General features: G+C 31.9%; 2 protein-coding genes across 2 annotated transcripts; both read right to left on the bottom strand.

The window, feature by feature from the left end:
* Positions 1 to 3,639: 3,639 nt before the first annotated feature.
* LOC108473024 (uncharacterized) lies at positions 3,640 to 4,808 on the bottom strand. The gene has a single exon (XM_017774592.2). The coding sequence runs from the start codon at positions 4,753 to 4,755 to the stop codon at positions 3,874 to 3,876; it is 882 nt and encodes a 293-aa protein (XP_017630081.1). The 5' UTR covers positions 4,756 to 4,808; the 3' UTR covers positions 3,640 to 3,873.
* Positions 4,809 to 6,236: 1,428 nt separating this feature from the next.
* Positions 6,237 to 7,157, bottom strand: LOC108472023 (uncharacterized). Its single transcript, XM_017773550.1, has one exon. It carries the CDS (start codon positions 7,155 to 7,157, stop codon positions 6,237 to 6,239), a length of 921 nt encoding a protein of 306 aa, XP_017629039.1.
* Between the last annotated feature and the right edge of the window lie 16,359 nt (positions 7,158 to 23,516).

Raw genomic sequence — 23,516 nt, 5'->3', positions numbered from 1 at the left:
TTTATGGGCATCATCATATACCCACTCACCCTAATAGTCAGCTATTATAAGCTACATTTCGACACCACTCTAAACATATCAATTACCTTAACTATACTAGGTTAATACCTTATCATTCATAACCTAAACAACTAATGCATTATAATCACAAACTTATACATACCATTTAGATCATATATGCAAAATACATAATCAACTAATATTTAACATATCAACCATTCATACCATTTAGATCATATATGCAAAATACTTATAAACAAAATATGTTCACTTAGCCCAATTTACACCTTATCATGTCAGCTTCAAAAGATACAAGAATTTAGAAGCAAAACAAAACTTGACCTAACTTAGGTACATGCCATATTTAAATCAAAATGAGATATACAATTTTTGTTGAGTCGGGAATTGTCCACTTGATGCTGGAATTAACTTGTCACTCACTCGAGAATTTATTAACTTGCGCACGAAGAAAACAAAACCGTACACTGAACAATACACTCAATGGTAAATCTATGATTCAAACAAAATAATTAACTTATGAATCATGTATACATTCAATTTATAATCTAATTCCTTACAATTCTATGTAAAACACTTCCATTTTCACAAGGCAAGTATACAACTAGTTTCATTTGTAACTCATTAGATTTGCATACAAGTTAACAATTTCTCAACAATCCCATAAACTATTTGATTCAATTCAATCACTATATCTAATTACAATTATATTCATAATTTTTCATCTTTAACATATATTTATATACACATACTTCTCATCTTATACCACATTTTATATCGATTCTGAGCCTATCACTCATTAATGCACAACCGGTCCCTAGGGCTCGTTTTCAATTCATTTTGCCTACTGTATTTCCATTTCATATATATTACTCTACATATCAATCAACTAATTAATTCATTTATAACCCTATTAATCACCACAGACTTAGAGCGGATACACGGATCCGTCACTTGGGGTTGCTCAGCAACGATGCCGCTATCAAGTACATATAACCACTTCAGATTACCCAGCCACAATGGCTTTCACAAATTGATTATTTTTTCACCTCGGGTTGCCTGGCCATGATGACTTAGAAATATAATCTACCACCCTGGATTTCAAAAAAATGATGGCTTTCAATTGATACTCTAACCCTATGGCATGCCAACTATATTCGACTTGATCCAACCAACTAATAGAGTATTCAACTTCCAATTCAGTACATATAGTTTAATTTACAATTTATCAGCATTTCATAATTTCAAAGCATATAAAATATGTTTCAATATAATTTCATGCAATTATCATATATCAAGTAAATCATAAAATGTTTATTTTATTCAATTTAGTCCTTATCTCGAAAATTGATCTCAAATACATCAATCGACTCAAGTAATTACCAATAACTCACCTCAAACTCCATATAATGCAAAATGATATGCATATGTGGAAAATAAATAGTTCCCAAATCATAAAAATGCAAATCGACATTCCGAGCTACTCATCGATGACTTTAGATTTTCATTTCTCTCTTGACGAATTTGGGTAGACGTTAGCTATGAATTGATATAGAACATATCACACTATCAATAATCAACCAATTCACAATCAATTATCAATTTATACAAATTTTGCAATTTATTCAATTTAGTCTTTAAAATTGGGACTAACCTAACTTTCAATTTATAACTTCGAATTGAAACCTACTTGTACAAATACCCATTAGGGACCTCCTATTTCTTATTCCTACTATCAATTTTACATTTTGTTCAATTTTGTCCCTAATATACAAAACTATCAATTAAGCTTTACAATTTAGTCATTTTCTTAAACTAAGCTTAATTTCTATCAATTTAACACCTAAAACTTTCAATTCTCAACAATATCAAGTTTCAAAACTTTAACATTTTTACAAATTGGTACATGAGCTACCTAAATCAAGCTCCCATGTCCTCAAATCTATAAAAATTACAAGAAAATAACCAAGGACTTACTTGAATTTTAAAGCTAAAAGCTTGAACCTAACAAAGATAGCTTCCTCTTCTTGTTTCTTTCTTTGTACATTTTGGAAGAGAAAGAAAGTTGATTGCTTTCCCTTTTAATTTGTCTTTTATACTATACTTAAATGGTTAATTAACATAATTAACCTTAATTTACTTATAAACCTTATTATAAAATTATTAATTCCAAAACCTTACAATCCACTAACTTAAGATCTAACATGGTATATTTTCTATTTTGAACCTTGGGTTAATTGCAGTTTAAGTCATCAAGCCATTTTATAATTAAAAATATATAGCGATTGGACTTTACAATTTAGTCCCTAGCCGTAATTAATCACAATTTCAACTCAATTGACTAACCAAATTTCAGTTCACCTATATAATAACTCCATAAATATTTTTATTTGATATTTAGAAGCTCGGTTTACAGAAATGGGGTCCCAAAATCATAATTTTCGGTACCATTAGAAACTTGGTCGTTACATTAACTAGGGCTATCAATACATCAAAGCGTATGAGCCATGTACACATTGTTTGTCATTTACTTAGGATTAAGGTAGCGACACTATGAATGTGACAAGCAAATAAATCCATAAATGGATGTAGGATTTATTCAACTTGGGTCCTATCTAATGTATTGTTAGTCCAGACAATCACATATATGTCTATACTTTCTAGGAGTCATCTGCTCCAATCCTTAAGACAATGTATCTGCTCATTTGGACTTGATAGATGACATATTAGTATTTTAATCGATTTGTTCAGTCTTGATTAGACTAAAGACTTGCTATATATTATCTACTAATATAAATTATCTTCTCACGTTATGATCCGTCCACATATACAAAATATATTAATTATAATGATAGAGTTTTATTAAAGCAATTTACTAAAAAAAAATTACAAGTACATAGACATAATCACTACACTAAAGGCACTAGATCCCAATAATCGCTTACTTGTCCTAGTGGAATAGTTGAAGTCATATTTTGCATTCTCATATCCTCTACATGTTTCTTAAAACTCCTTGTCGGAGTCTTTATAAACGAATCCCCAATATTATCCTCATATGCGACTTTAACTACCACCACTATCCAAAGAAAGCACTACTCTTCGTTGCACTCTATCGTCATAACTTATTATATTAATATTATCGATAGATTTCTCCTTATTCTTGAATTGCGTTTTGTTTCCTATGCTTTTTTATTTTTACTCTTGCTGCCTTTCTCCCTAGGTTTGTGTTGTTAAAATATCTTGAAAATGGAAGTTTGCCCGTTGATGGAAATATTGGCTACATGGATGCTATAATTTACAAATGGAAAACTTGAAGAACTTTGATAACATTTCTTGCCTTAATTTACAAATGTGTAGACACAAACAAGCATGCAATGAGTTTCTCAACGAGTTTTATCAATAATCATGCCATATTCCAAAGTAAGTTCATCTATTCAATAGATAACGATTCATATGGAGTGTTCCTAATATTATTAGTTTCAACTTGATGGGATCAATTTTTGAAGGTGATTCTTGATTTGAGAAACTATTAAATAAAGGTAGTAATGATTTTTTTTTATTTTCTATTTTTTTTATTCTCCATTTAATTTTATTTTACCTTTTGAACTCTTAAACTTGTATTTTGATAATTTTTTTGTTAAACTTGTACTTTGATAATTTTCTTGTCAAATTACATGGAAGAAATTCAAAACACATGCCAGAATGATCCAATGACGTAACTTATATATCATTCTATAACAATAATTTTTGTGTGTAATGTACAAATTGGTTTGAACTCAGATTGGAATAAAAAATCTCTGGGCATGTCCTTTAAAATTTGGATGCCTCAGCACAAGAAATAGATTTGGGAAATCTCTATTGAGAGATTATGTTCAAGAGAGATGTCCTTGATTTGATCAACTGCCTAAACACGCATTCCAAACGCTTCTCTAGGCCTTCAATCCCACTTTCCAACTCCACCAATCTTTTGTGTGCCATCTGCATCTTCTCAACATCTGAAGTGTGTTTGCAAAGTGCAGCATCCACGCTTTCCAATTCATTTACATTCTCTTCACACGATATTACCCCCTTGTGCATCATCAACTTTGACACCACAGACCATCTTGTTTGCTTTGAGGAAACTGGTGGCGACAAAAATGAGAAAAATGATTGGAAGATTGAAGCACTGGTTGCATTAACTTGTGTTAGGACCCGAATCACAGCTGAGAAATGATGATACTGCTCCTCGTCCTGGTGCTGGTCCAGGAGGAGTGGTGATTCTCCAAGTTTGTTTCCCATTTGCTTCAACTCTGTGATCAATTTCTTTCCTTTCTTCTTCATTTGCTTCCTGAATTTAGTGTAGTTAACAATGTTATCCTCAATGCTCGAATCACCCTTTCTCCTTCGGAGAGCTGACTGAAGAGCATGAACATGTTCCTTGGTTTCATACATGTTATCCCTTGCAATGCCACAAATGTCCAAAAGCCTCACAGATCCATCCAACAATTCATCAACACATTTCTCATGTTGATGATACTGGGAGAGGACTTGTTGTGTCGAAGGCATGCTGAGAAGATCGTCCATGCATTGGTACAAGTCTTCCAATCCCGAAAGACATGTAAAAATCGACTCACATGTGGTCAAAGGTGATGATGCTTCCCAAGCTTTGAGCCTGTTGAGCTCATCTTCGATTCTAAGGGTGGTAGGATGTGACCTTGAAGGCAAGCTGATTGATCTTACATGGTATTTGCCACCCATATTTTTTAGTTTGCTTTTTTTCTTCTTTCGGAGCTTGAGAGTTTGAGATGGTCTCTGTCAAAACCACACCAGGGAATATCTATTTATATAAGTATTGAATGCTAAGCAATTCTAATGTGAGCAATCATGTGAGCCAGCATGGGCTTTCCCACCTTTGAATCCGGATACCATGTCACGTCATTCACCAAAATGATGAAGAAATATGCATGCATGCTTGAGGTGTCATGTTTTGGATGTAACCTAAAGAGTTTGCCTCCCTGCCTGCTTGCCACATTATCCCAACTTCCCAAATTATAAAAAATAGTAGCAGCTGTCTCACTTTCTACATATGTGGCTTACCTGGTGTGTCTCCATTTGTAAGAACCTTATAACAGCAAAAGGTGCTTATTAATAATATTTCTCGAGATTGGGATCTAGATCTGTTACATAAACCAAATGGCAAAGTGTAATAGTTTATTAGGATATTATAATTCCAAGATCTTGATAATAGCATAATTGGTAACCCTTTTTATGCTATTATATTGTGTGCACGAGTGGCTTGTACTACTCTTGTCTCCATCATTTTGTTTTATTTGCTCGCCCATTGGACGTTGTTTAAAAGCAACCCACCTTTTTTCTATCTTTTAAGCCATCCATGGCATATCTAATTCGGGTAATAAGGTAAGACCACGTATTGCTCTATGCCAACACGTGTGCCAATAATAAGGAGTGTAAATCATTGATTTGCCTTTTGTCATCACAGCTGTTGCTCTTTCCATGAAAATCTGGAAATTACCAATCCTCCACTAGTTGGTAGGCTAGCAATATTTAATTTTGAATTTTCTTTTTTAAATATTTAAAACTTAGGCTTCATTTTTTTTGGAAAAAAAAAAACCTAAAAGAACTGACTAAAACAAACAGTCAAACACCCTACCATTCCAATAATTTCTTAAAAGACATTTAACATCTAAGCTACTACCCTTAAAGAATGCCAAATTATTGATCGGACTATACTGTTTTGCTCAATTTATTGATATTTTAATAATTTTTGAAAGATTTCAAGATAATTTTTAAAATACGAATTCTTATTTTTAATTCATCATAAGTTGATACTCATATTTAACTTTTTATAATATTTTATTTAATTTAATGATTATATATCATATTATTATTTATTAACGATTTGCTACACTTATTCATTTTCGGGAAAAATAATTTACCATTACACCTTTTACGCTTTTAAGGCAATCATGCCATGGTACAAGAGAAGAAAATATTCAATGATAAGGCCTAAGGGGCTGGTCTTGTCTCTGCTGACTGCCTTTGTATTCTTATAGATTTAGCCTTAGCTTAAGTCTTTTGAAATTATAATGAAGATGTTTTATGCATTCAATGATTAAACAACCATACGAAAGCAAAATGGAGAGAATTATAGAAGTCTAATTCTATTTGTATTATATATCCAACTTTCAACTAAAGTATAACTACACAACAATTTGGCATCACTGATGAGTGATGATGTTGAGAAAAGTGACCCTGTTTTGAACTAGACACCTAAAAACGCAATCTAATCCAGTTTCAAAGCCATCAATGGTGGCACCAACAGCCTTCAAAGTCCTCTGCAACATCTCGACTTCGACCATGCCACCGCCATTCTTCAACTGTCCGTTGATGGAGTAGAAAGCAAGATCGACGGCCCCAACTTCATTTATCACCTTGTGCTCTCTTTCAGATGAAAGTAATGGAATCAATTTTGTAATCTTTGACCATCCTCCAACCCTTGTCTTCATCGAAGGAACTGACAGGAAGAACAGGAGAGATTGAAAAACAGAGATGGTAATGGAGGTTGTTTCTCTTAGGACTTTGACCACCATTAGCAGATGAGGGTCTACATCCAAGGGTGTGGACGAGGAAACGAATCTGCGTTCTAATTTCTTCAATGCTCCAAGGCACTTGGCTACTTCCTTTTTTACCGTCTTCCTGAAGTTGATGTAAGCTGCAATTTGAGTTTCAATGCTTGAATCTCGACGCCTTCGGCGTAGAGCCGATTGAAGGGTTTGTACATGTTGTTTCATCGCCAACAATAGATCCCTAGCTTTGCCACAAGTGTCTAGAAATGTGACGGACTCATCTAATGCCTCTTCTACGAGTCTCCCATTTTGATACTGAACAAGTGTTCTTTGGGTTTGAGGAGAGGTGATGGTTTCTCGGACACAGTTATACAAATCTGCAAGGTCAACTAGACCAATCCGAATGGTCTCACCGGAAAAACCAGCAGTACTGGTTGAAACTGAGGATGTTTTCCAGGCTTTTAGATGGTTAAGTGCGGCTTCAAGTTTAACACAAGTGGGATGGACCCTGGAGGGTAAACTAATTGACCTAACGGGTTGATGCACATCAGAGATGGGAGGTAAGGCTGCCATTTTTTAGTTACTTTACCAGTTCTGAAAGCTTAATTTGCAAATGATTCGCTAACTTAGCTATTTATAACAAGGGAAACCCTTGGCATATTCGTGTCAAGGTAACTAAACGCATGTGATGGCGTTGTGGGTGACCTAACTTTCTGTAGTATTTTAAGGCAACACCAGGTAACCCGTAATTCTTTTTTAATTCTTACGGTCATAAGATGGGCAACGTTAACGAGATGGAATATTTAGACAGCAAACACAGGCCAATACTCTAACTGCATGCCTCTTTGCCTCTCCAATAGTACCATGTTCTCAATTAACAATAAGTCATTCTGATTCTTTGATGATGATGATAATAATTACTCATATATATACATGTTGATGTTTGAAATTCATGTCTTTCTTCAAAGAACCAACAGCGAGTTGTACCGTCATAGACTAAAGAATATTGGGTTACCTTAAGATAAGATGTTGGAGCATTAAAAATATTAGCCCTAGTCCTTGAACGGAATCTATGGGTAATGGTTGTTACTGTGCAGTTGGTGTCCAAAAGGAGACAAGGAAGCATGAAGCAGAAGATTTTCATTTATCTTGGGAACTGAATAGAGATTATTATTTATAGTTTAATGTCGTATAGTTTTTTGAATGTAACAAGGTCCGGAAAGACATGCAAATTGAGGTCTTGTGTGTTGGCTTTGTAAAACAGAAGTGGAGAACCTGAAGAGATGAACAACATTAGCGGTTGCTTTAGTTGAGGACAAAGGGTGATCTGTAAGGAGTAGATTATGTATGATAAGGTTGCAAAGCACATGCCCATCTAAGAAGAGGAAAGCAAAGATGGGTGTGCAGCAGATGTTTCAGGCAGTCGGTCCCGTAAGGCACGAGGCATACATTAACATGTGAAGGAACTGAGTCCAGAGGTCACTGATTTTTTGTTTCTCAAACATGTGATAAGGCTGGAGAGTTGTGCAGAGAAGCACCTGGCTTAACAAAGTGAAGCAAACGACATTTTTTCTTCTTTTTTTATTTATAAAAAACAAGAGCATGCATGAGCCATGATGATCCGTGGGGTGGCTTTATTCTTTTTAACATTTTCGCTTTGTCTTCTTTGATTTGGCTGATGTATCGCCTCTTATCAGGTCATAAACTAAATTATGTACTATATTAAAATGAGAAACAAAATAATTGAGTTTAAAACCAAACTTAAACATGTATACATCATGTTAAGATTATTGAATGTAATACAATTATTTATCATGGTATTAACATAAATTTTGAGTCAACGTTGTGTTAATTTATAATATCAACTCAAAATAAAGCGTTAAGTAAGTGGTAAAGTTTTATCCATGAAAATGTCATGGGTTTAAATCTTACCATATGTAAATTAGTTATTGGTTTTCTTTGAATATATAAATAAAAAAGACTAAAGTACCTTAGAATAACATATCTTATTTTAAATATGAAATGACATTTTCATAATTTTTCTAATCGAGTTGGTGCCCGATTGACTCATGACACCAACTCAGTCAAAGGTTTTAATAATTAAATAATAATAATATGGTTAAGTGGTAAAGTTTTTCTAGCCCAAATGTCATGGGTACAAATCCTATTATAGTATATTAATTTATTGGTTTTTTTTAAAGATAAAAAATTAAAATACTCTCAAATAATATAATTTATTTTAAATGTAGAATTATATTTTGTAAGATCCTAACTTAGTTGATACCGATTAACTTATAAAACCAACATTATTATTATGGAAGAGTATGCGTAGTACCACTAATAACATTAGGGGTGTGCAAAATTCGGGTAAAACTGAAAAAATTCGGTTAACTGACCGAATTTGGTTAATCGGTCGGTTAACCGAATTAATTCGGTCGGGGGTCGGTTAATAATTTTTTGAGTTTTCGGTTAACGGTTAATTCGGTTCGAAACCGGTCGGTTAACCGAATATTTTCGGTTAATCAAAATATTAATAAATAAATTTATAATATATAAATAATCCACTATTTATTCAAACTCAATTCAACATAAACCCAAATACCCAATCTAATATATATTAACCCAAGTACCCAACCCAACCTAATCATAAAATTACAAATAATGTAATAAATAAAAATAAAAAATAAAAAAATAAAAAATAAAAAATATAATTTTATAAAAATAATTCGTTAATTCGGTAATTCGTTAATTCGATTAATTTTATACTTATTTTAACCAAAAATAAAAAATATATATTTTTTCATTAATTCGGTTAACCGACCGAATTAACCGAAAAAATTTTGGTTCGGTTAATTTTTTCGAAAAAATTTCGGTTCGATTAACGGTTAAAAATTTTAAAGGGTCGGTTAATTCGGTTAATGTTATTTTGGGTCGGTTAACCGGTCGGTTAACCGATTGAACACCCCTAAATAACATCACACAATATTGAAAAAACAAAAAGAAAATATTACTTATGAATAAATAATATTCTTGTAATCTTTAACATATTTTTAATTTCTTTAAATATTATTAACATATTTTATTTATTTATTTTAAAAATATGATAAAATGAGTTTGCATAGAAGAGGTTGCATGAAATACTTTAAGAAGAGGTGGCCGCTCATTTCCTAAAATCAATGGCCAGTGTCGGATTGCTACTTGCAAATTTATATTTTAAAAATATATAATTATTAGTTGTTGGATATGTATCATCTGCCGACTCTAAACATCCATCTTCCCCCACTTGTCAGGTCGGCCATTCATTTTTCACTAATAATCAAATAATGAGAGGCATTAGTCGTTAGCCGGTAGCCCATAATGGATCATCTAACCTGAATTAATGATTAATTAATTTATGTACCTGCTGCCTTGTTTTTGGAGAACCACCTCCTAATTCCATGATTAAAATTGATGATGCTATTATCATTCAAACTCTTTCTACATGTTTTCAACAAGAGAAAGATATATTAAATTTAAACAAACCAATGTTTGTCATGTGTAATCAGCAAATTAATTATAAAAAAAATACTATCTAAGATAATGAATTTAATATCAATTCAAGACCCAAATCAGTTGCATGTGGCTAAATTAAAACCCCTGGACTTGAATATATTGCATCCTTATCCCTCAATAATTTCATTCCGCATCACTGCATGTATTTGTCCAAACATAAGCTAGGTTAGAGAGGATGGCTTACGTGGATCTACCTTTCCCCTCACAACTCTATGTATTTATGTATTCCAAGTGGCATTTAAATAAATTAAAAATATTAATTTTCAAAGTTTGATTCCAAGAATAATTGAAGAAGAGAGAACCTTTGCATGTTTTGAGATGACGATGCATGGTGATAATGCCAACGATGCCCTCCGTCAATTGCCCACGTTGCCAACATGACTCAAAGTCAATGCATTTCACTTTTTTTATTAAAAGAATAGAGATAAGTAAAGGTAGTAATCACTAATTACTTAATTTGAGAGGTGCTTTATTGGTAACAAGTAAAGGTTGTAACTTTAAGATGTTTGAGGAGGAGGATTAACATTTTGAATACAAAGTATTTCTAGCTTGTTAGTTAGGTTATGTTCTTCTTCAAACGAAACTCACCAACCTAATTTAACATTTGCATGCCTTCCTTCACTTCAAATTGTTTGAAACTCTCTATTAAATATCTACGGAATATGACAACTTGCTGTTCCTTTAGGTTAATTGATCGTGAAATGAAATTTTAGACATATATATTTGTTAGCCACTTTTGTTTTAGTCCCTTATATTATCATTTTATTACGAAATGGTCACTCTATTGTTAAAATTTGTTATCTCCCAAATGATAGTCTGACGTGACACTTAAAAATAAATTTTAAATGCCAACGTGAAAGTCCAACTGAGATGAGAAAAGTTAATTTCTTTTTATGAAAATAGAATACAAAATTTTGCCCTAAAACTTAATTTTCCCAATTTAAAAAGAAGCAACAGTTGATTTTTTTTTTTTGTTACAATCAGAGAACAGAATAAAAAAGCAGAAGGACATAGAAGAAAAAGAAGAAGAAATGGACACTCCAACCTCTATACCTGCTTGCTTTTGTGGTTGCCCATAATATACAAATAAACAAAGGGGAAGCATGTATTTTTTGTCTGTCACATATACAAAAAAAAAATGAAAAGATAAACCACCTTTTTGCAAAAAAAAAAAATCTAAACCCAAAACTCAGGTAAATAACAAAACCCCATTACCTACTATAATCCATGCATGGACCTTCCATTGAATTGATTATTTGTTCTTCCATTTTGAATAAAAAAATTCAACTGATTGATGGAGCAGTCAATTTGATTTCTATTGTTTCGATTCAACAAAGATGATTATGAAAATGTATGGTTTTTTCAATCAAAATGGAAACGAAAACTAAAAGAATAAGGAGACCAAGGGTTCTTTTTTTCTAGTCCAAGGATTAATCCAATGCATTGATTTTGATTATTTCAAGAAACTAAATTAACTTTTTCCTTTAATTAATTAACAAAATTCAATTAATTAAATTTATTTAATTAAAAAATCAATTAATTTACTTGGCTGGACATCCACGTTGGAATTTAAAACCCATTACTGTCGTTTGGGAGGTAATAGATCTTGACGGTAGAGTGACCATTTTGAAACAAACGATAACGTAATATTTCAAACATAAGTGACTAAAATGTAACATGAGGCAAACAAAAGTGACTATTTTAGTAATTTACCCTTTTTTTATTCATTGCACTCTCAATGAAAGATTCGGGTTCGAACTTTAGAGATATTATTGGGAAATGTATTCACGAACTCTAAAAGAGTTTGCCTCTATGAACCGTAAAACAGACATAGAGGATACTTGATAATACCAAAAAAATATAATTTGAAACAAAAGACCCATCATGCTACACCCATCATCTTTCATCGAAGCTTAATACTTTTGCCGATAGAATGTCCTGTTGCAGGGATTTTTATTACATTTATTCTTCTCTATAACAAATTTTTTGGATATTATAGAAATGTAGTTGTTATATCCTAGTAACAACATTTGATATTTAGATTATATTTGAACTTTAAAATTTTAATTTTAAAATTATAATATATTAATAATATTAGTTAGTGAGCTTTTGATTATATCTTTAAATCAAATTACATTTATTAACGATTATTTTCATTTAATAAAATATGATTAATATATTTTATATAAATTTTAAACATTTTAAAAGTTAAAATACTTCACTTAAAAATAAAATTAATTTTACTAAAATTTGAAACATGAGGTTGTTACAAAAAATTAATTTAATATTGGTATTATAGATGAAATGTAATTGTAGAAATGCCTATTATAGAAATCACTAAATATATTTTAATCCCTTGAGTTTCTATGTTTAATTAAACAATAAATTGGGATCCTCTTCAAGTTTAGCTCTTTGGAGATTTTTATTTCTCCAATTAGAAAAATAAATTTATAAGCAAAACTTATCAATATTTTTATAATTTTGATTTGTATATAATAATTTAATTAATCTATAAATTTCATTAATCATCAACTTGATATAAGTTAATCATAAATTATTACTTGATATAAACTCAATTGATATATATATTTAGAGGTGCTCAATCGATTAACTGACCCGAATTATCATTAACCGAATTAACTAACAGGTTAATCGTTAACTGAAATGAAGTGAAACGAAATGAAGTATTGAGTTCGATTTTAAATGTAATTTTGATTTGATCATTATAATAATTAATCCCATCGCTCGTACTACCTTAAATCTTGCGGAACCAATCTCACTATCTATCTATACAAATGGATATTTTGAATCTAAAGTGAAGTATAAATATGATATTATAATAAATTGCCCTTCATTAGATTTCAACACGATTGTTGTACAATCGTATCTCTCACAAAATCTGGTTCATGAACAATGACCAATCCTTTAAAATACTGATGCCATGAACAATTAACGAGGTGTACAATTGTGTCCTCGACGTGTAAGGATATTGAAGTAACGACACCCTGTTTCTGATTAGGCATCTAAACAGGCAATTTGAACCTGCCTCTCACCACGTTTTTGTTTATACATATCTGTAACTCTTCCATCTACGTATAACAAAGCAATTTCATGCCGAAGCTAGGCCAATCATTGACCATGTGATGACACTTTACAATCGAAAAGATGCTTGTAGCATATCTAGCCAGCAACCTACAATTGTTTATCATTCTTTCAAGTTACGTTTGAGAGATGAACAATGTATGGTGTCAAATCGCCAACAACTCGTACAGGCTGTGTAAGCCGTATGCTGCCTTGCCTCCTCAATCATTTCCTCAACCACTGTCACGTCCTTAAAATTAGTTTAACGGTCTGGCAATTTCATGATCCAGAATCTTACATTTATGTATATAGGTCGGCCACGACATACAACAAAACCCCATGAATTCTGCAACAACTTGTATAGGCCACCTGCTGAAAAGACAGATTGATGGTTTGTTGAAGAAGGCATTCAATTTTTACAAGCTTGGAAGATGATTAATGTAAAACTAAATAGAAACAGTAGAATAACAAAGCTTAGTGGTTGAGAAAGGGCAAAGGGGCGGCAGAGTGTAATACTGTGATGCAAAAAGTGTAATACTGTAATGCAAAAAATGGCATGGTTCACATGCTCCGTTTCATAGTCTAGGGAAAGAAGCATTGATTCTCCTGATCATTAATTAATGGGGGCACTATTGAAGTTACCAAATGCATTGTACTCAACCAAAAACAATGTTGTTTTTTTCTACCTTTTGTCCAATAGTTTAATTTAGGAAAATGTTGGTGTTTTCCTTAATAACCTGTCGTAAGTCTTATCTACATACATTAGCAGAAGCAGAGGACATCAATCTACCATAAATTTTGTTGTCGAATTTGGATGTAGGTGGACATCTTTTTTTTTTTTAACGTATGCCCAAATGCCATCCGCAAATGAAGATCGGAAGAGGGTGAGGGTGCCAAGATTCTTTTTAGCGACTAAATCCACCATATCCGCGGTTGTCGTACCATAATTTTGAACGGTGCTTTTCTTTTAATATTAAATTTTGCAATTATGTTTTCCTGGATTACAAATCTAGAAATCTACCTTGGTGGTACGTACGGGGTCCTGCTTAGACTTGATTTCATTCATCAAGCTCACCAAGATATTGTTTGTACAGCTAGGAGCTTATATGCCTCAATAAAACTACACGTGATTATGCCTCAATAAGTTTTAAATTAACTGATGTGATTATGGTAATTAATTATGATTAATATCTCTCCCTCTCAATTTCAAGTTCATAATGACATCAAATTAATCTCGTCGCAACATTAACTTTAAAATTGATCATAATCTTTTGCAATCATATAGGGTAATCAGCAAAAACATTAAAATGAATTCTTAAATGATTGATTTCACCTAAAAGAAAGAAGAACTAAAAATTAAATGTAAAGACTTCAAATATTATTACAAAGTCGCACATATATAAATGTTGTCCCTTAATACATAATTATCTCATTTAGAACAATTTAATCAAGGCAAATCATCAATATTGAGCTTCTTGGTGAAGTAAAATATGTACACTAATGCTAATATAATTAGAATGGAATTATTATAGTTCGGTAATAGTACGAATTAGGCTTATGAACATGTAGGTTCAAGACTACTTGGAGTAAACACAAAATCAATTACTCCGGCTCAACAATTTAATATCACTTTGCACATTTTCTATAATAAAAGTCTTTAATTTAACATGTCAAAATGTTAGGCGTCAAATTTCAAGAATTGAAATCTTTTACTTTTCTAAGGGGTAGCACTATTAATAAATTTTTTAAATTAGATTCTAATATTTAAATTAGATAAGAAGAAAAATTAAATTTCTAAAATTAACAAATTTCAAATATACGGAGGATGCAGTTGAATTAGACGACTAGATTATTATGCCAATAAAAATAGGTGAAGTGGAGGTGCTGCTTAAATTTGATTTTTAGACCCAATTGTTTATCAGCCCAAAAAAAATCATCTCAGGCTGAGGATCCTTATTCTGGGCCAGCCGAAAGGAATATCATATTATAAAATAAGAGCCAACATAGCCTTACAAAACCCACGTACACTAGATAAGCAAATGAGAGACAGAGGGTCGAGAGCGTTGTCATTTCATTTTTCATGATTTCTGGATCCGGTTGTGTGTGAGGAGTTGACGACTGAGTACAGATGCCTCTGCTACCGCATCGGGGTCCTTCAAGAGATCACATTTATTGCTTCTCCTGCTGGATTATGGTTGTGGTTGCTGACAAAGTCAAGGTCAAGGTCAAGGTCAAGTTCAAGATATTTTTCGACAAAGAAATTAAAAAGTTTTTGAATTTAAATTCTTTAACATTTTATGCTGATGTCAAAGTTTACAAAATGAGACCACAAAATATTGTTTATTTAAACAAATACATTAAAAAAAACTTTTATCTTTTACCACATATCACAACTTTATTGATTTTAGAAGACAATCTAATTAGTTCAGTGATTAAAACTTGAAATTTCCTACTAATATTTTTATTGATTTAGGGTAAGTTTGGATAGGCGATGTGTTTACTTGCGATTAGTGTAAAAACAGCAGTGGCGATGAGATTAGATACTGTACCACACACCATCGCCTATCCAAATCCACCCTTCATCTTTTCAGTTATTCTCTTAGAGTGGGTAGGGCAATGTTGGAAAGTGGAATAAAAGAAATAAGTTTTAAAAAGGGTTTTGGTAAGAAAGACAAGAAAAATATTAGGATTGAAACTCACTTTTACTATGATTTTTTTTGCTTTTTGCTTTTGAGCATTCAACTTATATATACTATGAAGGCCCCAAGCATGAGTAACTTAGAAGGTATTTCAACTCAAGTGACATGTCCTTCTTGAAATTTTCAAACAAATTTAGATTATTTTCCGTAAAGATCAAATCGTCCACATAAAGACAAACAACCAAGATACCACCACCATCATTCATCTTGATGTAAAGAGCATATTCATGATGACACTGTACAAATCCATTACCTTGAAAGTACTTGTCGATGTGTGTAGAAGCCCAAATTGCCCGGGCCCGATTTCATCAAAACCCAACCAAACCTCTAAACCCACTAAAACCCTTAACTCATGACCCATTTACATCTACCCAAACCCATTACAAAACCTAAATATTAAACCCAATTCAAAAGCCCATTAAGGCCCCCCCCAAAAAAACCTAACCCCCAAAAAAAAAGAAAAAAGAAAAACCTAACCCAAAAAAAAAAGAAGAAAAAAGAAAAACCTAACCCCCCAAAAAAAAACTAAAAAAACCCTAGCCATCTAACCACTTTCCCACTTGCCCCATTTTTCCTCCCATTTTTGATATCCATTGTCTACCACCACCACCTACAAAATAGAAAAAGAAATAATAGAAAATCATGTAAAAATGGCTATAAAAAGCCATTCAAAAATCATGTAAGGAGAGGATTTTACAAAGATTGAAAAAAAAACACAAAATCCTTCAAATTTTGAACACAAAAGAAACATCAATAAAAATGTTGCATCTTTTTCTTTTTCCTCTTTTTTAATCTTTTTTTTTCTTTTTTTTGTTGTTTTTTTTTTTCTTTATATATACATATATTGTTAAAAAATTTACCTTTTCCCACCACCACCACTGGCCGGCATGGGTTGACGACGACGGCGATGACGACGACCGACCGTGACCCCCCCCTTGGCGGATTTCCTCCCCCTCCCTTCTCTTCTTTCCCCTTCTTTTTTTTTAGGTATTTTATATATATTATGTATATATTTTTTAATGCCATTAGTTATATATTTCTTATGTATATATTCTTAAATACTATTATATACATATATATATAGATATTTTAAATACCATATTGTGTATATATTATTATTACAAATTATTACTATTGCTAGTATTATTATAACTATTATTATATTAGTGTATATTTTATGTACATATGTATATATATATATATTTTGCACATATCATTATTTTATATTATTGTTGTAAATTTTTATGTATATATTTTTTATGTACGCTTCCTAATATTTTCTTTTATTGTAGATATTATTATTATTATTATTACATACTTTTATTATATGCATATATATATATGTATTTTATATACATATTATTATTTTATATTATTATTACCAAATATATCATTTTTCCTATTTTATTATTAGTACATGATTTGTTTTTATTTTGTAAATATCATTATTATTGTTATTCTAATATTCTAGTATTCCATGTTAATATTTTTCATTAATGATATCATTTTTTTAAGTCCTTTATCTATTTTTAATTTATCACTTTAGGAATATTTTTCTCATGTTTTAATTAATTTCAAAAATAAGTCAATGTACCGATTAATATTAAGCCATCGATTTCATCGCTATGTTGGGTGAAATTAAATTACTTGTGTTAAAAAACGGACACCCTTTCTAAAAAAATCGAAAACTAAAATTCTCATTTTTCAATCGGATCACGATTAAATATTATATTGAACTCGTATTTTGAAAATCAAGTCAACACATGTTTATGAGATACCAATTTTGGGCGTCGCGAGGTGCTAATACCTTCCTCGCAGAATCAACTCTCGAACCCAACTTTACTTTGGCTTTTGACGAGACCTAAATTCGCCTTCATTTTTGTGCAAGAATAAGTTTTCTTTTCTAAAAAGGATGATTTATTAGGTGTCCGGTCACACCTGGAAAAAAAATCGGTGGCGACTCCCTTTGTTAATAAAATCGAAAGTTGGTTTTCAAATGTTTAATAAATCGCCACAATTAGCGACCAAGCGAAACTAAAATTTTTTTTTTACGTCGTTACAATGTGACTATACCATGCTCGGGGTACTTATTTCAACCTATTTAGTGTCTTCTTTAGCCTTAGACATTTATCTCATTGCCTATTGACTTTGTATTCCATGGGTTGTTCAATATAAACTTCTTCTTCTTCTAAAAACCCATTAAGAAATGCCGACTTTATATCAAGTTGATGTATTTTCCACTTCATTTAAGTCACCAAGGAAATAAGTAAATAAATTATTTCAATTCGAGCAACAGGTGCAAATACTTCACATAATCAATCTCATGCTTTTGCTTGTAACCTTTAGCAATGAGTCTTGCTTTGTATCTTTCAAATTCTCCACTTGGATTCTTCTTTTTCTTGAAAACCCACTTAACTCCAATAGCTTAATGACCTTTTGGAAGTATTGATAACTCCAAATGTTGTTTTTCTCATTAGATTTGATTTTTTCATCCATAGTTACTTTCTATGTTTCTTTTTTCATAGCTTCTTCTAAGTTTAGTGGCTCACTACCTACAAAAAGGTAAAATAAGTCATTAATAACTTCAGTAGAATCATACAAATCATAGATACTTGTCATTTTTCAAGGTTTTTCAATCGAGCTTTCTTTGGAAATTTCTTCATGGATAGGAGCAGGTGAAGATAGAGGATTAACATCTTACACCAATGCCATGGTCTCCTCTTCTTCCTCAGTATATAGAAAGGAATCATAAGAATGTTCTTTTTGGACCTCCCAATTCCAACTTTGCTCATTCAGCAAGCTTAACATCTCGACTTACAATAATCTTTCCCTTGCTTGGGTTGTACAACTTGTAGCCTTTAGAATTTGAGTCATAGCCAATGAAAACATGTTTTGAACTTTGATTGTCAAGATTCAATCTTTTTTGATTGCTATATATGCATAAGGAATGCTACAAACAATCATAAATGACTAACAAATACTGCAAACACTTATAAATGACTAACACTTGTCTTTCTTCCACTCCATGGTTCATGAAGAGTTAGATCATTCATATTCTTCGTTGGTGAGTTACATAATAATAATCCTTTCTACAACTATATTTAGACGGTTACATAATTTATAAAATCATTTACATGTTTCATGACTAACACTTGGCTTTCTTCTTATACTAAACATGTTTTGAACTTTACAATATATCCTTTTTACAACTACATTTGGATGGTTGCATAATTTATAAAATGAATCTCTACATTACACCACTACCACAACACTGTATGCATAATAATCCAACGTGCCCCTTCCTTGGCGTATTCTTGGCAACGTCCCTCCAAACGCAACCTAACATCAATACCTGAAACATAAAGATAGCATAAATAAGTTCAAAGAACTTAGTGAGAGTTGAAATAAAGCATCTTAACGAATACTTATAAAACTAAAAGATCATCCATGCCAATTGCTCTTTTAATTCATTTACTGGCTTGGGCGAATACCATCACAATTTCAAACTTATACTTATACGCCAATTACTACACTTCTACTCTTACCCGTTCTTTATACTATTAAACTGAATTGCAATCTTTCCATTCCTTTCAGTACTCTTATATTGCTTAATACTCCAACAAAGATCTTTTCACAGTACATTATATACTGATCATATCTCCTCACATACACTTCTTTCATAATGGTAATTTACAATTTTAAATATTGGGCGAATAATTTCACGTTTGGAAGATACCTATACAATTTATATATTGTCAACTCTTAACCAAATAGCATTCAGTTCAGTCTCAATGCTTGCTATATACTGACAAAAAATTATTTGAACCAAAGTATCAATATGTCCCGAATAATGGAACTACTCAGATTCTACAATTTCAAGGTAATACCTAGTTTACTCAGATATGGCAAATACACTTTTCATATATACGAATTTTCATTGCTATTCACGAACATCTTCTTCTATCTTATACAATTACACACAGGTCTATTTCCCTCAGTCAACTTCAATTATCTTATCCTTATTATCATCTGATCAAAATTATACTGAATTTACCATACAACAGTCACTCACTTTATTTCATACTTAAAAAACTAAGCACATCAAAGATCTAAACATAATACACCATCAGACTATACCAAGAATACACCTCAAAGGAAAACATACGATAAAAAAAATATGCCATAATGAAATCATACAAAATACGCCACAAATGTGACATAAAGAGTCACGTATCTATTGTCCTAGTGGACTTCACAAAGTGTGCTATGATTTTCTTGTAACAACCTGATTTTTAGTGGTGACAGAATAGTGGTTTCGGGACCATAAATTTTTTTCTTGTTGACTCTTAAATATTGTTTTTAGAATATTTATAGAGTCATTTTAGTCATTTTAACTGCCCAATTTTGGGGCTAGTCGAAACAATGGATTCGAGACCACGAATTCGACACAGTAAAATTTGTTTTTATTATATTTTTATGGTCTACGATTTCACAGATGATTTTTTGAAAATTTCGTTTGAAAATTTTGACGTTGGGTAGTCAATTTAGTAAAAAGGACTAAATTATAAAAAGTGCAAAAGTTGAGTTCTACATGCTAGAGGTGTCCAATTGCTATGAGATTTTAAATTAGAGGTCATTATATGAAAATTAAACCATTTGTTAAGTTAGTGGACAAAAATGGACATGGTGAGATAAAATTTTAAAGAAAGGTATTAAGGGCATTTTGGTCATTTGGTAAATAAAAGAATAAAAAGGGAAAATCAAGTCAAAATTTGCTCATCTTTCTTCTACCTTGGCCGAATTTCATAAGGGCTCCATAGCTAGGATTTCTTCAACTTTCAAGCTTGATTATAAGTGCATCCTAGCCCCGTTTTTAATGTTCTTTACATTTTTGAAGTCCTCGTAACCCGATTTACCTATTTCTACCATTATTTTGAAGTAAGGTTCATGTTTAAAAATTTTCCCATGTGTGACATGCTTGTATTTTGATGTTTGATGGAAGATTTTGTATGTTTAAGGTGTGATAAACAATTTTTACTAAGTGATTTTTAGTAAAAATGCATAAAAAGGAATTATTTATAAAAGTTGTGAAAATGGGTGTTAGAAATGTGATTTAATGAAAAATGTGGGCTATTATGAATATGATTTAGGTTTAGCTAGGCTTGGGTAACAAAGAAAATAGATACATTTCATTTTACAAGCTTAAGGACTAATTTGTAAATATGTCAAAGTTTAGAGGCAAAAATATAATTTTGCCGTAAGTTGATTTTTGGACAGAATTAAGTAATGTGATAATTAAATAAGTTAATTTTTCTATTATAGATCAAGAAAAATGAAGTTAGGACCTTGATCGGGGGAAAAACAAGGTTATTGACGATTAGGTCCATTTCCAACTATTTTTTACCGAGGTAAGTTTGTGTGTAAATAACGCAACGTTATATTATGTATTTAATGCTTAATATTGCATAAATTGTACAATTGTTTCTATGGACATATTCAACTAAGTTTCGACGATGAGAAAATCCCGGTTGAACCTTAGGAATATATTAGGATACAAGTGACATGTCACTAGGAAACCATGTGTTACGTGATCTAATGAATCCGGGTGCTAGTCGTGTACGTCTTACTAGTGGCTGGGTAGTCCGGCATGTGTTGCGGATACTGAAAGCTTGTGTGAGCAGCCCGTGTAGTTACGTCTTGACTGACAGCTTGTGTGAGCAGGCCCGTGATTAGCTCGTATGTGAGCCCATGTGTTATGAGATATGAGGTAGCATTGGCTACGTATGTGGCACTTATGTGTGAGACCTTTCGTGTATCCAATAGTATTCCAAGTGTTCAACAGGTAATCCGAAGAGTATGTCAAAGATGACAAAGTATGTGACTAGGTTACAAGTTGGTACAGGTATGTATGTAAAATTCATGAGTATGGACTTTAGTATGAGATGAACTCTTGGTAAGAATGCAAATGAGTAAGCTATGCCTAAGATACATGATGATATTTATGTTAACTTATGTTAAGTAGTTATATATTTAATGAATGATTTATCTTGCTTATTATTTGCATGCAAACTTACTAAGCTTTAAAACTTACTCCTATTTTCTTTCCATTCCTTATAATATCGCCAGGCTAGCTTGGGGATCGAGGAACATCGGAGCTCGATTCACACTATCAAACGATTGTTTTGGGTATACTTGGTTTCTATATTTTAAGTACGTCATGTATAGGGACTTGGTCATTTTGTTATGTGTTATATTGGTTTAGCCAAATGTATTAGCATTGTAATGGTTAATGATTCATTTTGTATATGGCCATTGGAAGTTGGCTAATATTAATCTTATTGGCCCTTGGTATGTTTATGTGATGAAGCTTATCATGAAGATGAAATTGGCATGAATGGAAAAGAAAGTATATGATGTTAATGCATGATAAATGTTAGTATGTGCGAATGATGTATTGATATCTTGTTGTGGCTGATTTGGTTGTATGTGTATGCTTAGATTGGTGTGGCTTGTTGTTGTGTAGGTTGGGACAAGTAAAGGTGGCAAAATGGCTTGGTAAATAGCCTTATTTTTGCCCACACAGGCAGAGACAAGACCGTGTGAAGGACACGGCCTAGGGACATGGGCGTGTGTCTGGGGCGTGTGAAGTCTGCATTTATTTTATGAAAATTTTCAAAAATTAAATTTGCCACATAGCCTAGCACACGGGAGTGTGACTTGGCTTTGTGACTTCCTTGGGTGCATGATGTCATAAACAGAGAGTTATACGGGTTAGAGACACGGGCGTGTGTGACCACACTGCCTACCCACGCGGGCATGTCCCAAGCCACACAGGTGTGTGACGCTTGTTTTGATGAAAAAATTTCTAAGTATAGAGAAATTTTCTAAAGTTCTCGGTTTAGTCCCGAACCACTCTCAATGTATGCTTTGAGCCTCGTAGGCTCGTTTAAGGGATGATATGAATATTTTCGAAAAGTTTTAAATTTGAGTGGAAATTCATGTCTCGATTTTGAATGTTTGTTTGAGATTAAGTCCAGTAATGCCTCGTATCTTGTTCTGGCATTGGATACAGGTAAGCAGTGTTACAATCGTATTAAAATTTGGTCAAGAAATTTTAACGTTTAGATAGCTAATTAATGAAAAAAGACTAAATTATAAAAAAAAAAGTGCAAAACTTAGTAATTATTACATTTAGATGATTAAATAGTTTAAAAGTTAATTGAGAAAGGACCTATGTGGTAAATTACCCATAAGTATTTTGGTTGGACGACAACTTGAATAAAATGATAAAAAAAAATTAAACTTTTAATGGTAAAATTATAAAAAAGTTAAAATTAAATAATACAAATTGAATCAAAAGGCTAAATTCTTCATTTCTTTTTCTTCTTCATGGCCGAAACTCACATTAATGACCTAGGAAGCTTTGTTCATCTTTTATCCGTTCATTGTACGGAATTTGACCTGTTTTCTTGTAATTTTTATGTTTTTGAAATCATCGCAATTAGGTCCAGCTAGCTCGTACCTTCTTTTTAATTCTTTTAAAAATTTTGGAAGTTTGAATTGATGAATATTGAATGTTTTTTATGAATACCATGTATTT

Source organism: Gossypium arboreum, chromosome 11 (genome assembly GCF_025698485.1).
Source record: "Gossypium arboreum isolate Shixiya-1 chromosome 11, ASM2569848v2, whole genome shotgun sequence".
NCBI lineage: Eukaryota > Viridiplantae > Streptophyta > Magnoliopsida > Malvales > Malvaceae > Gossypium > Gossypium arboreum.
This window is presented reverse-complemented; position numbering and strand designations above follow the sequence as displayed.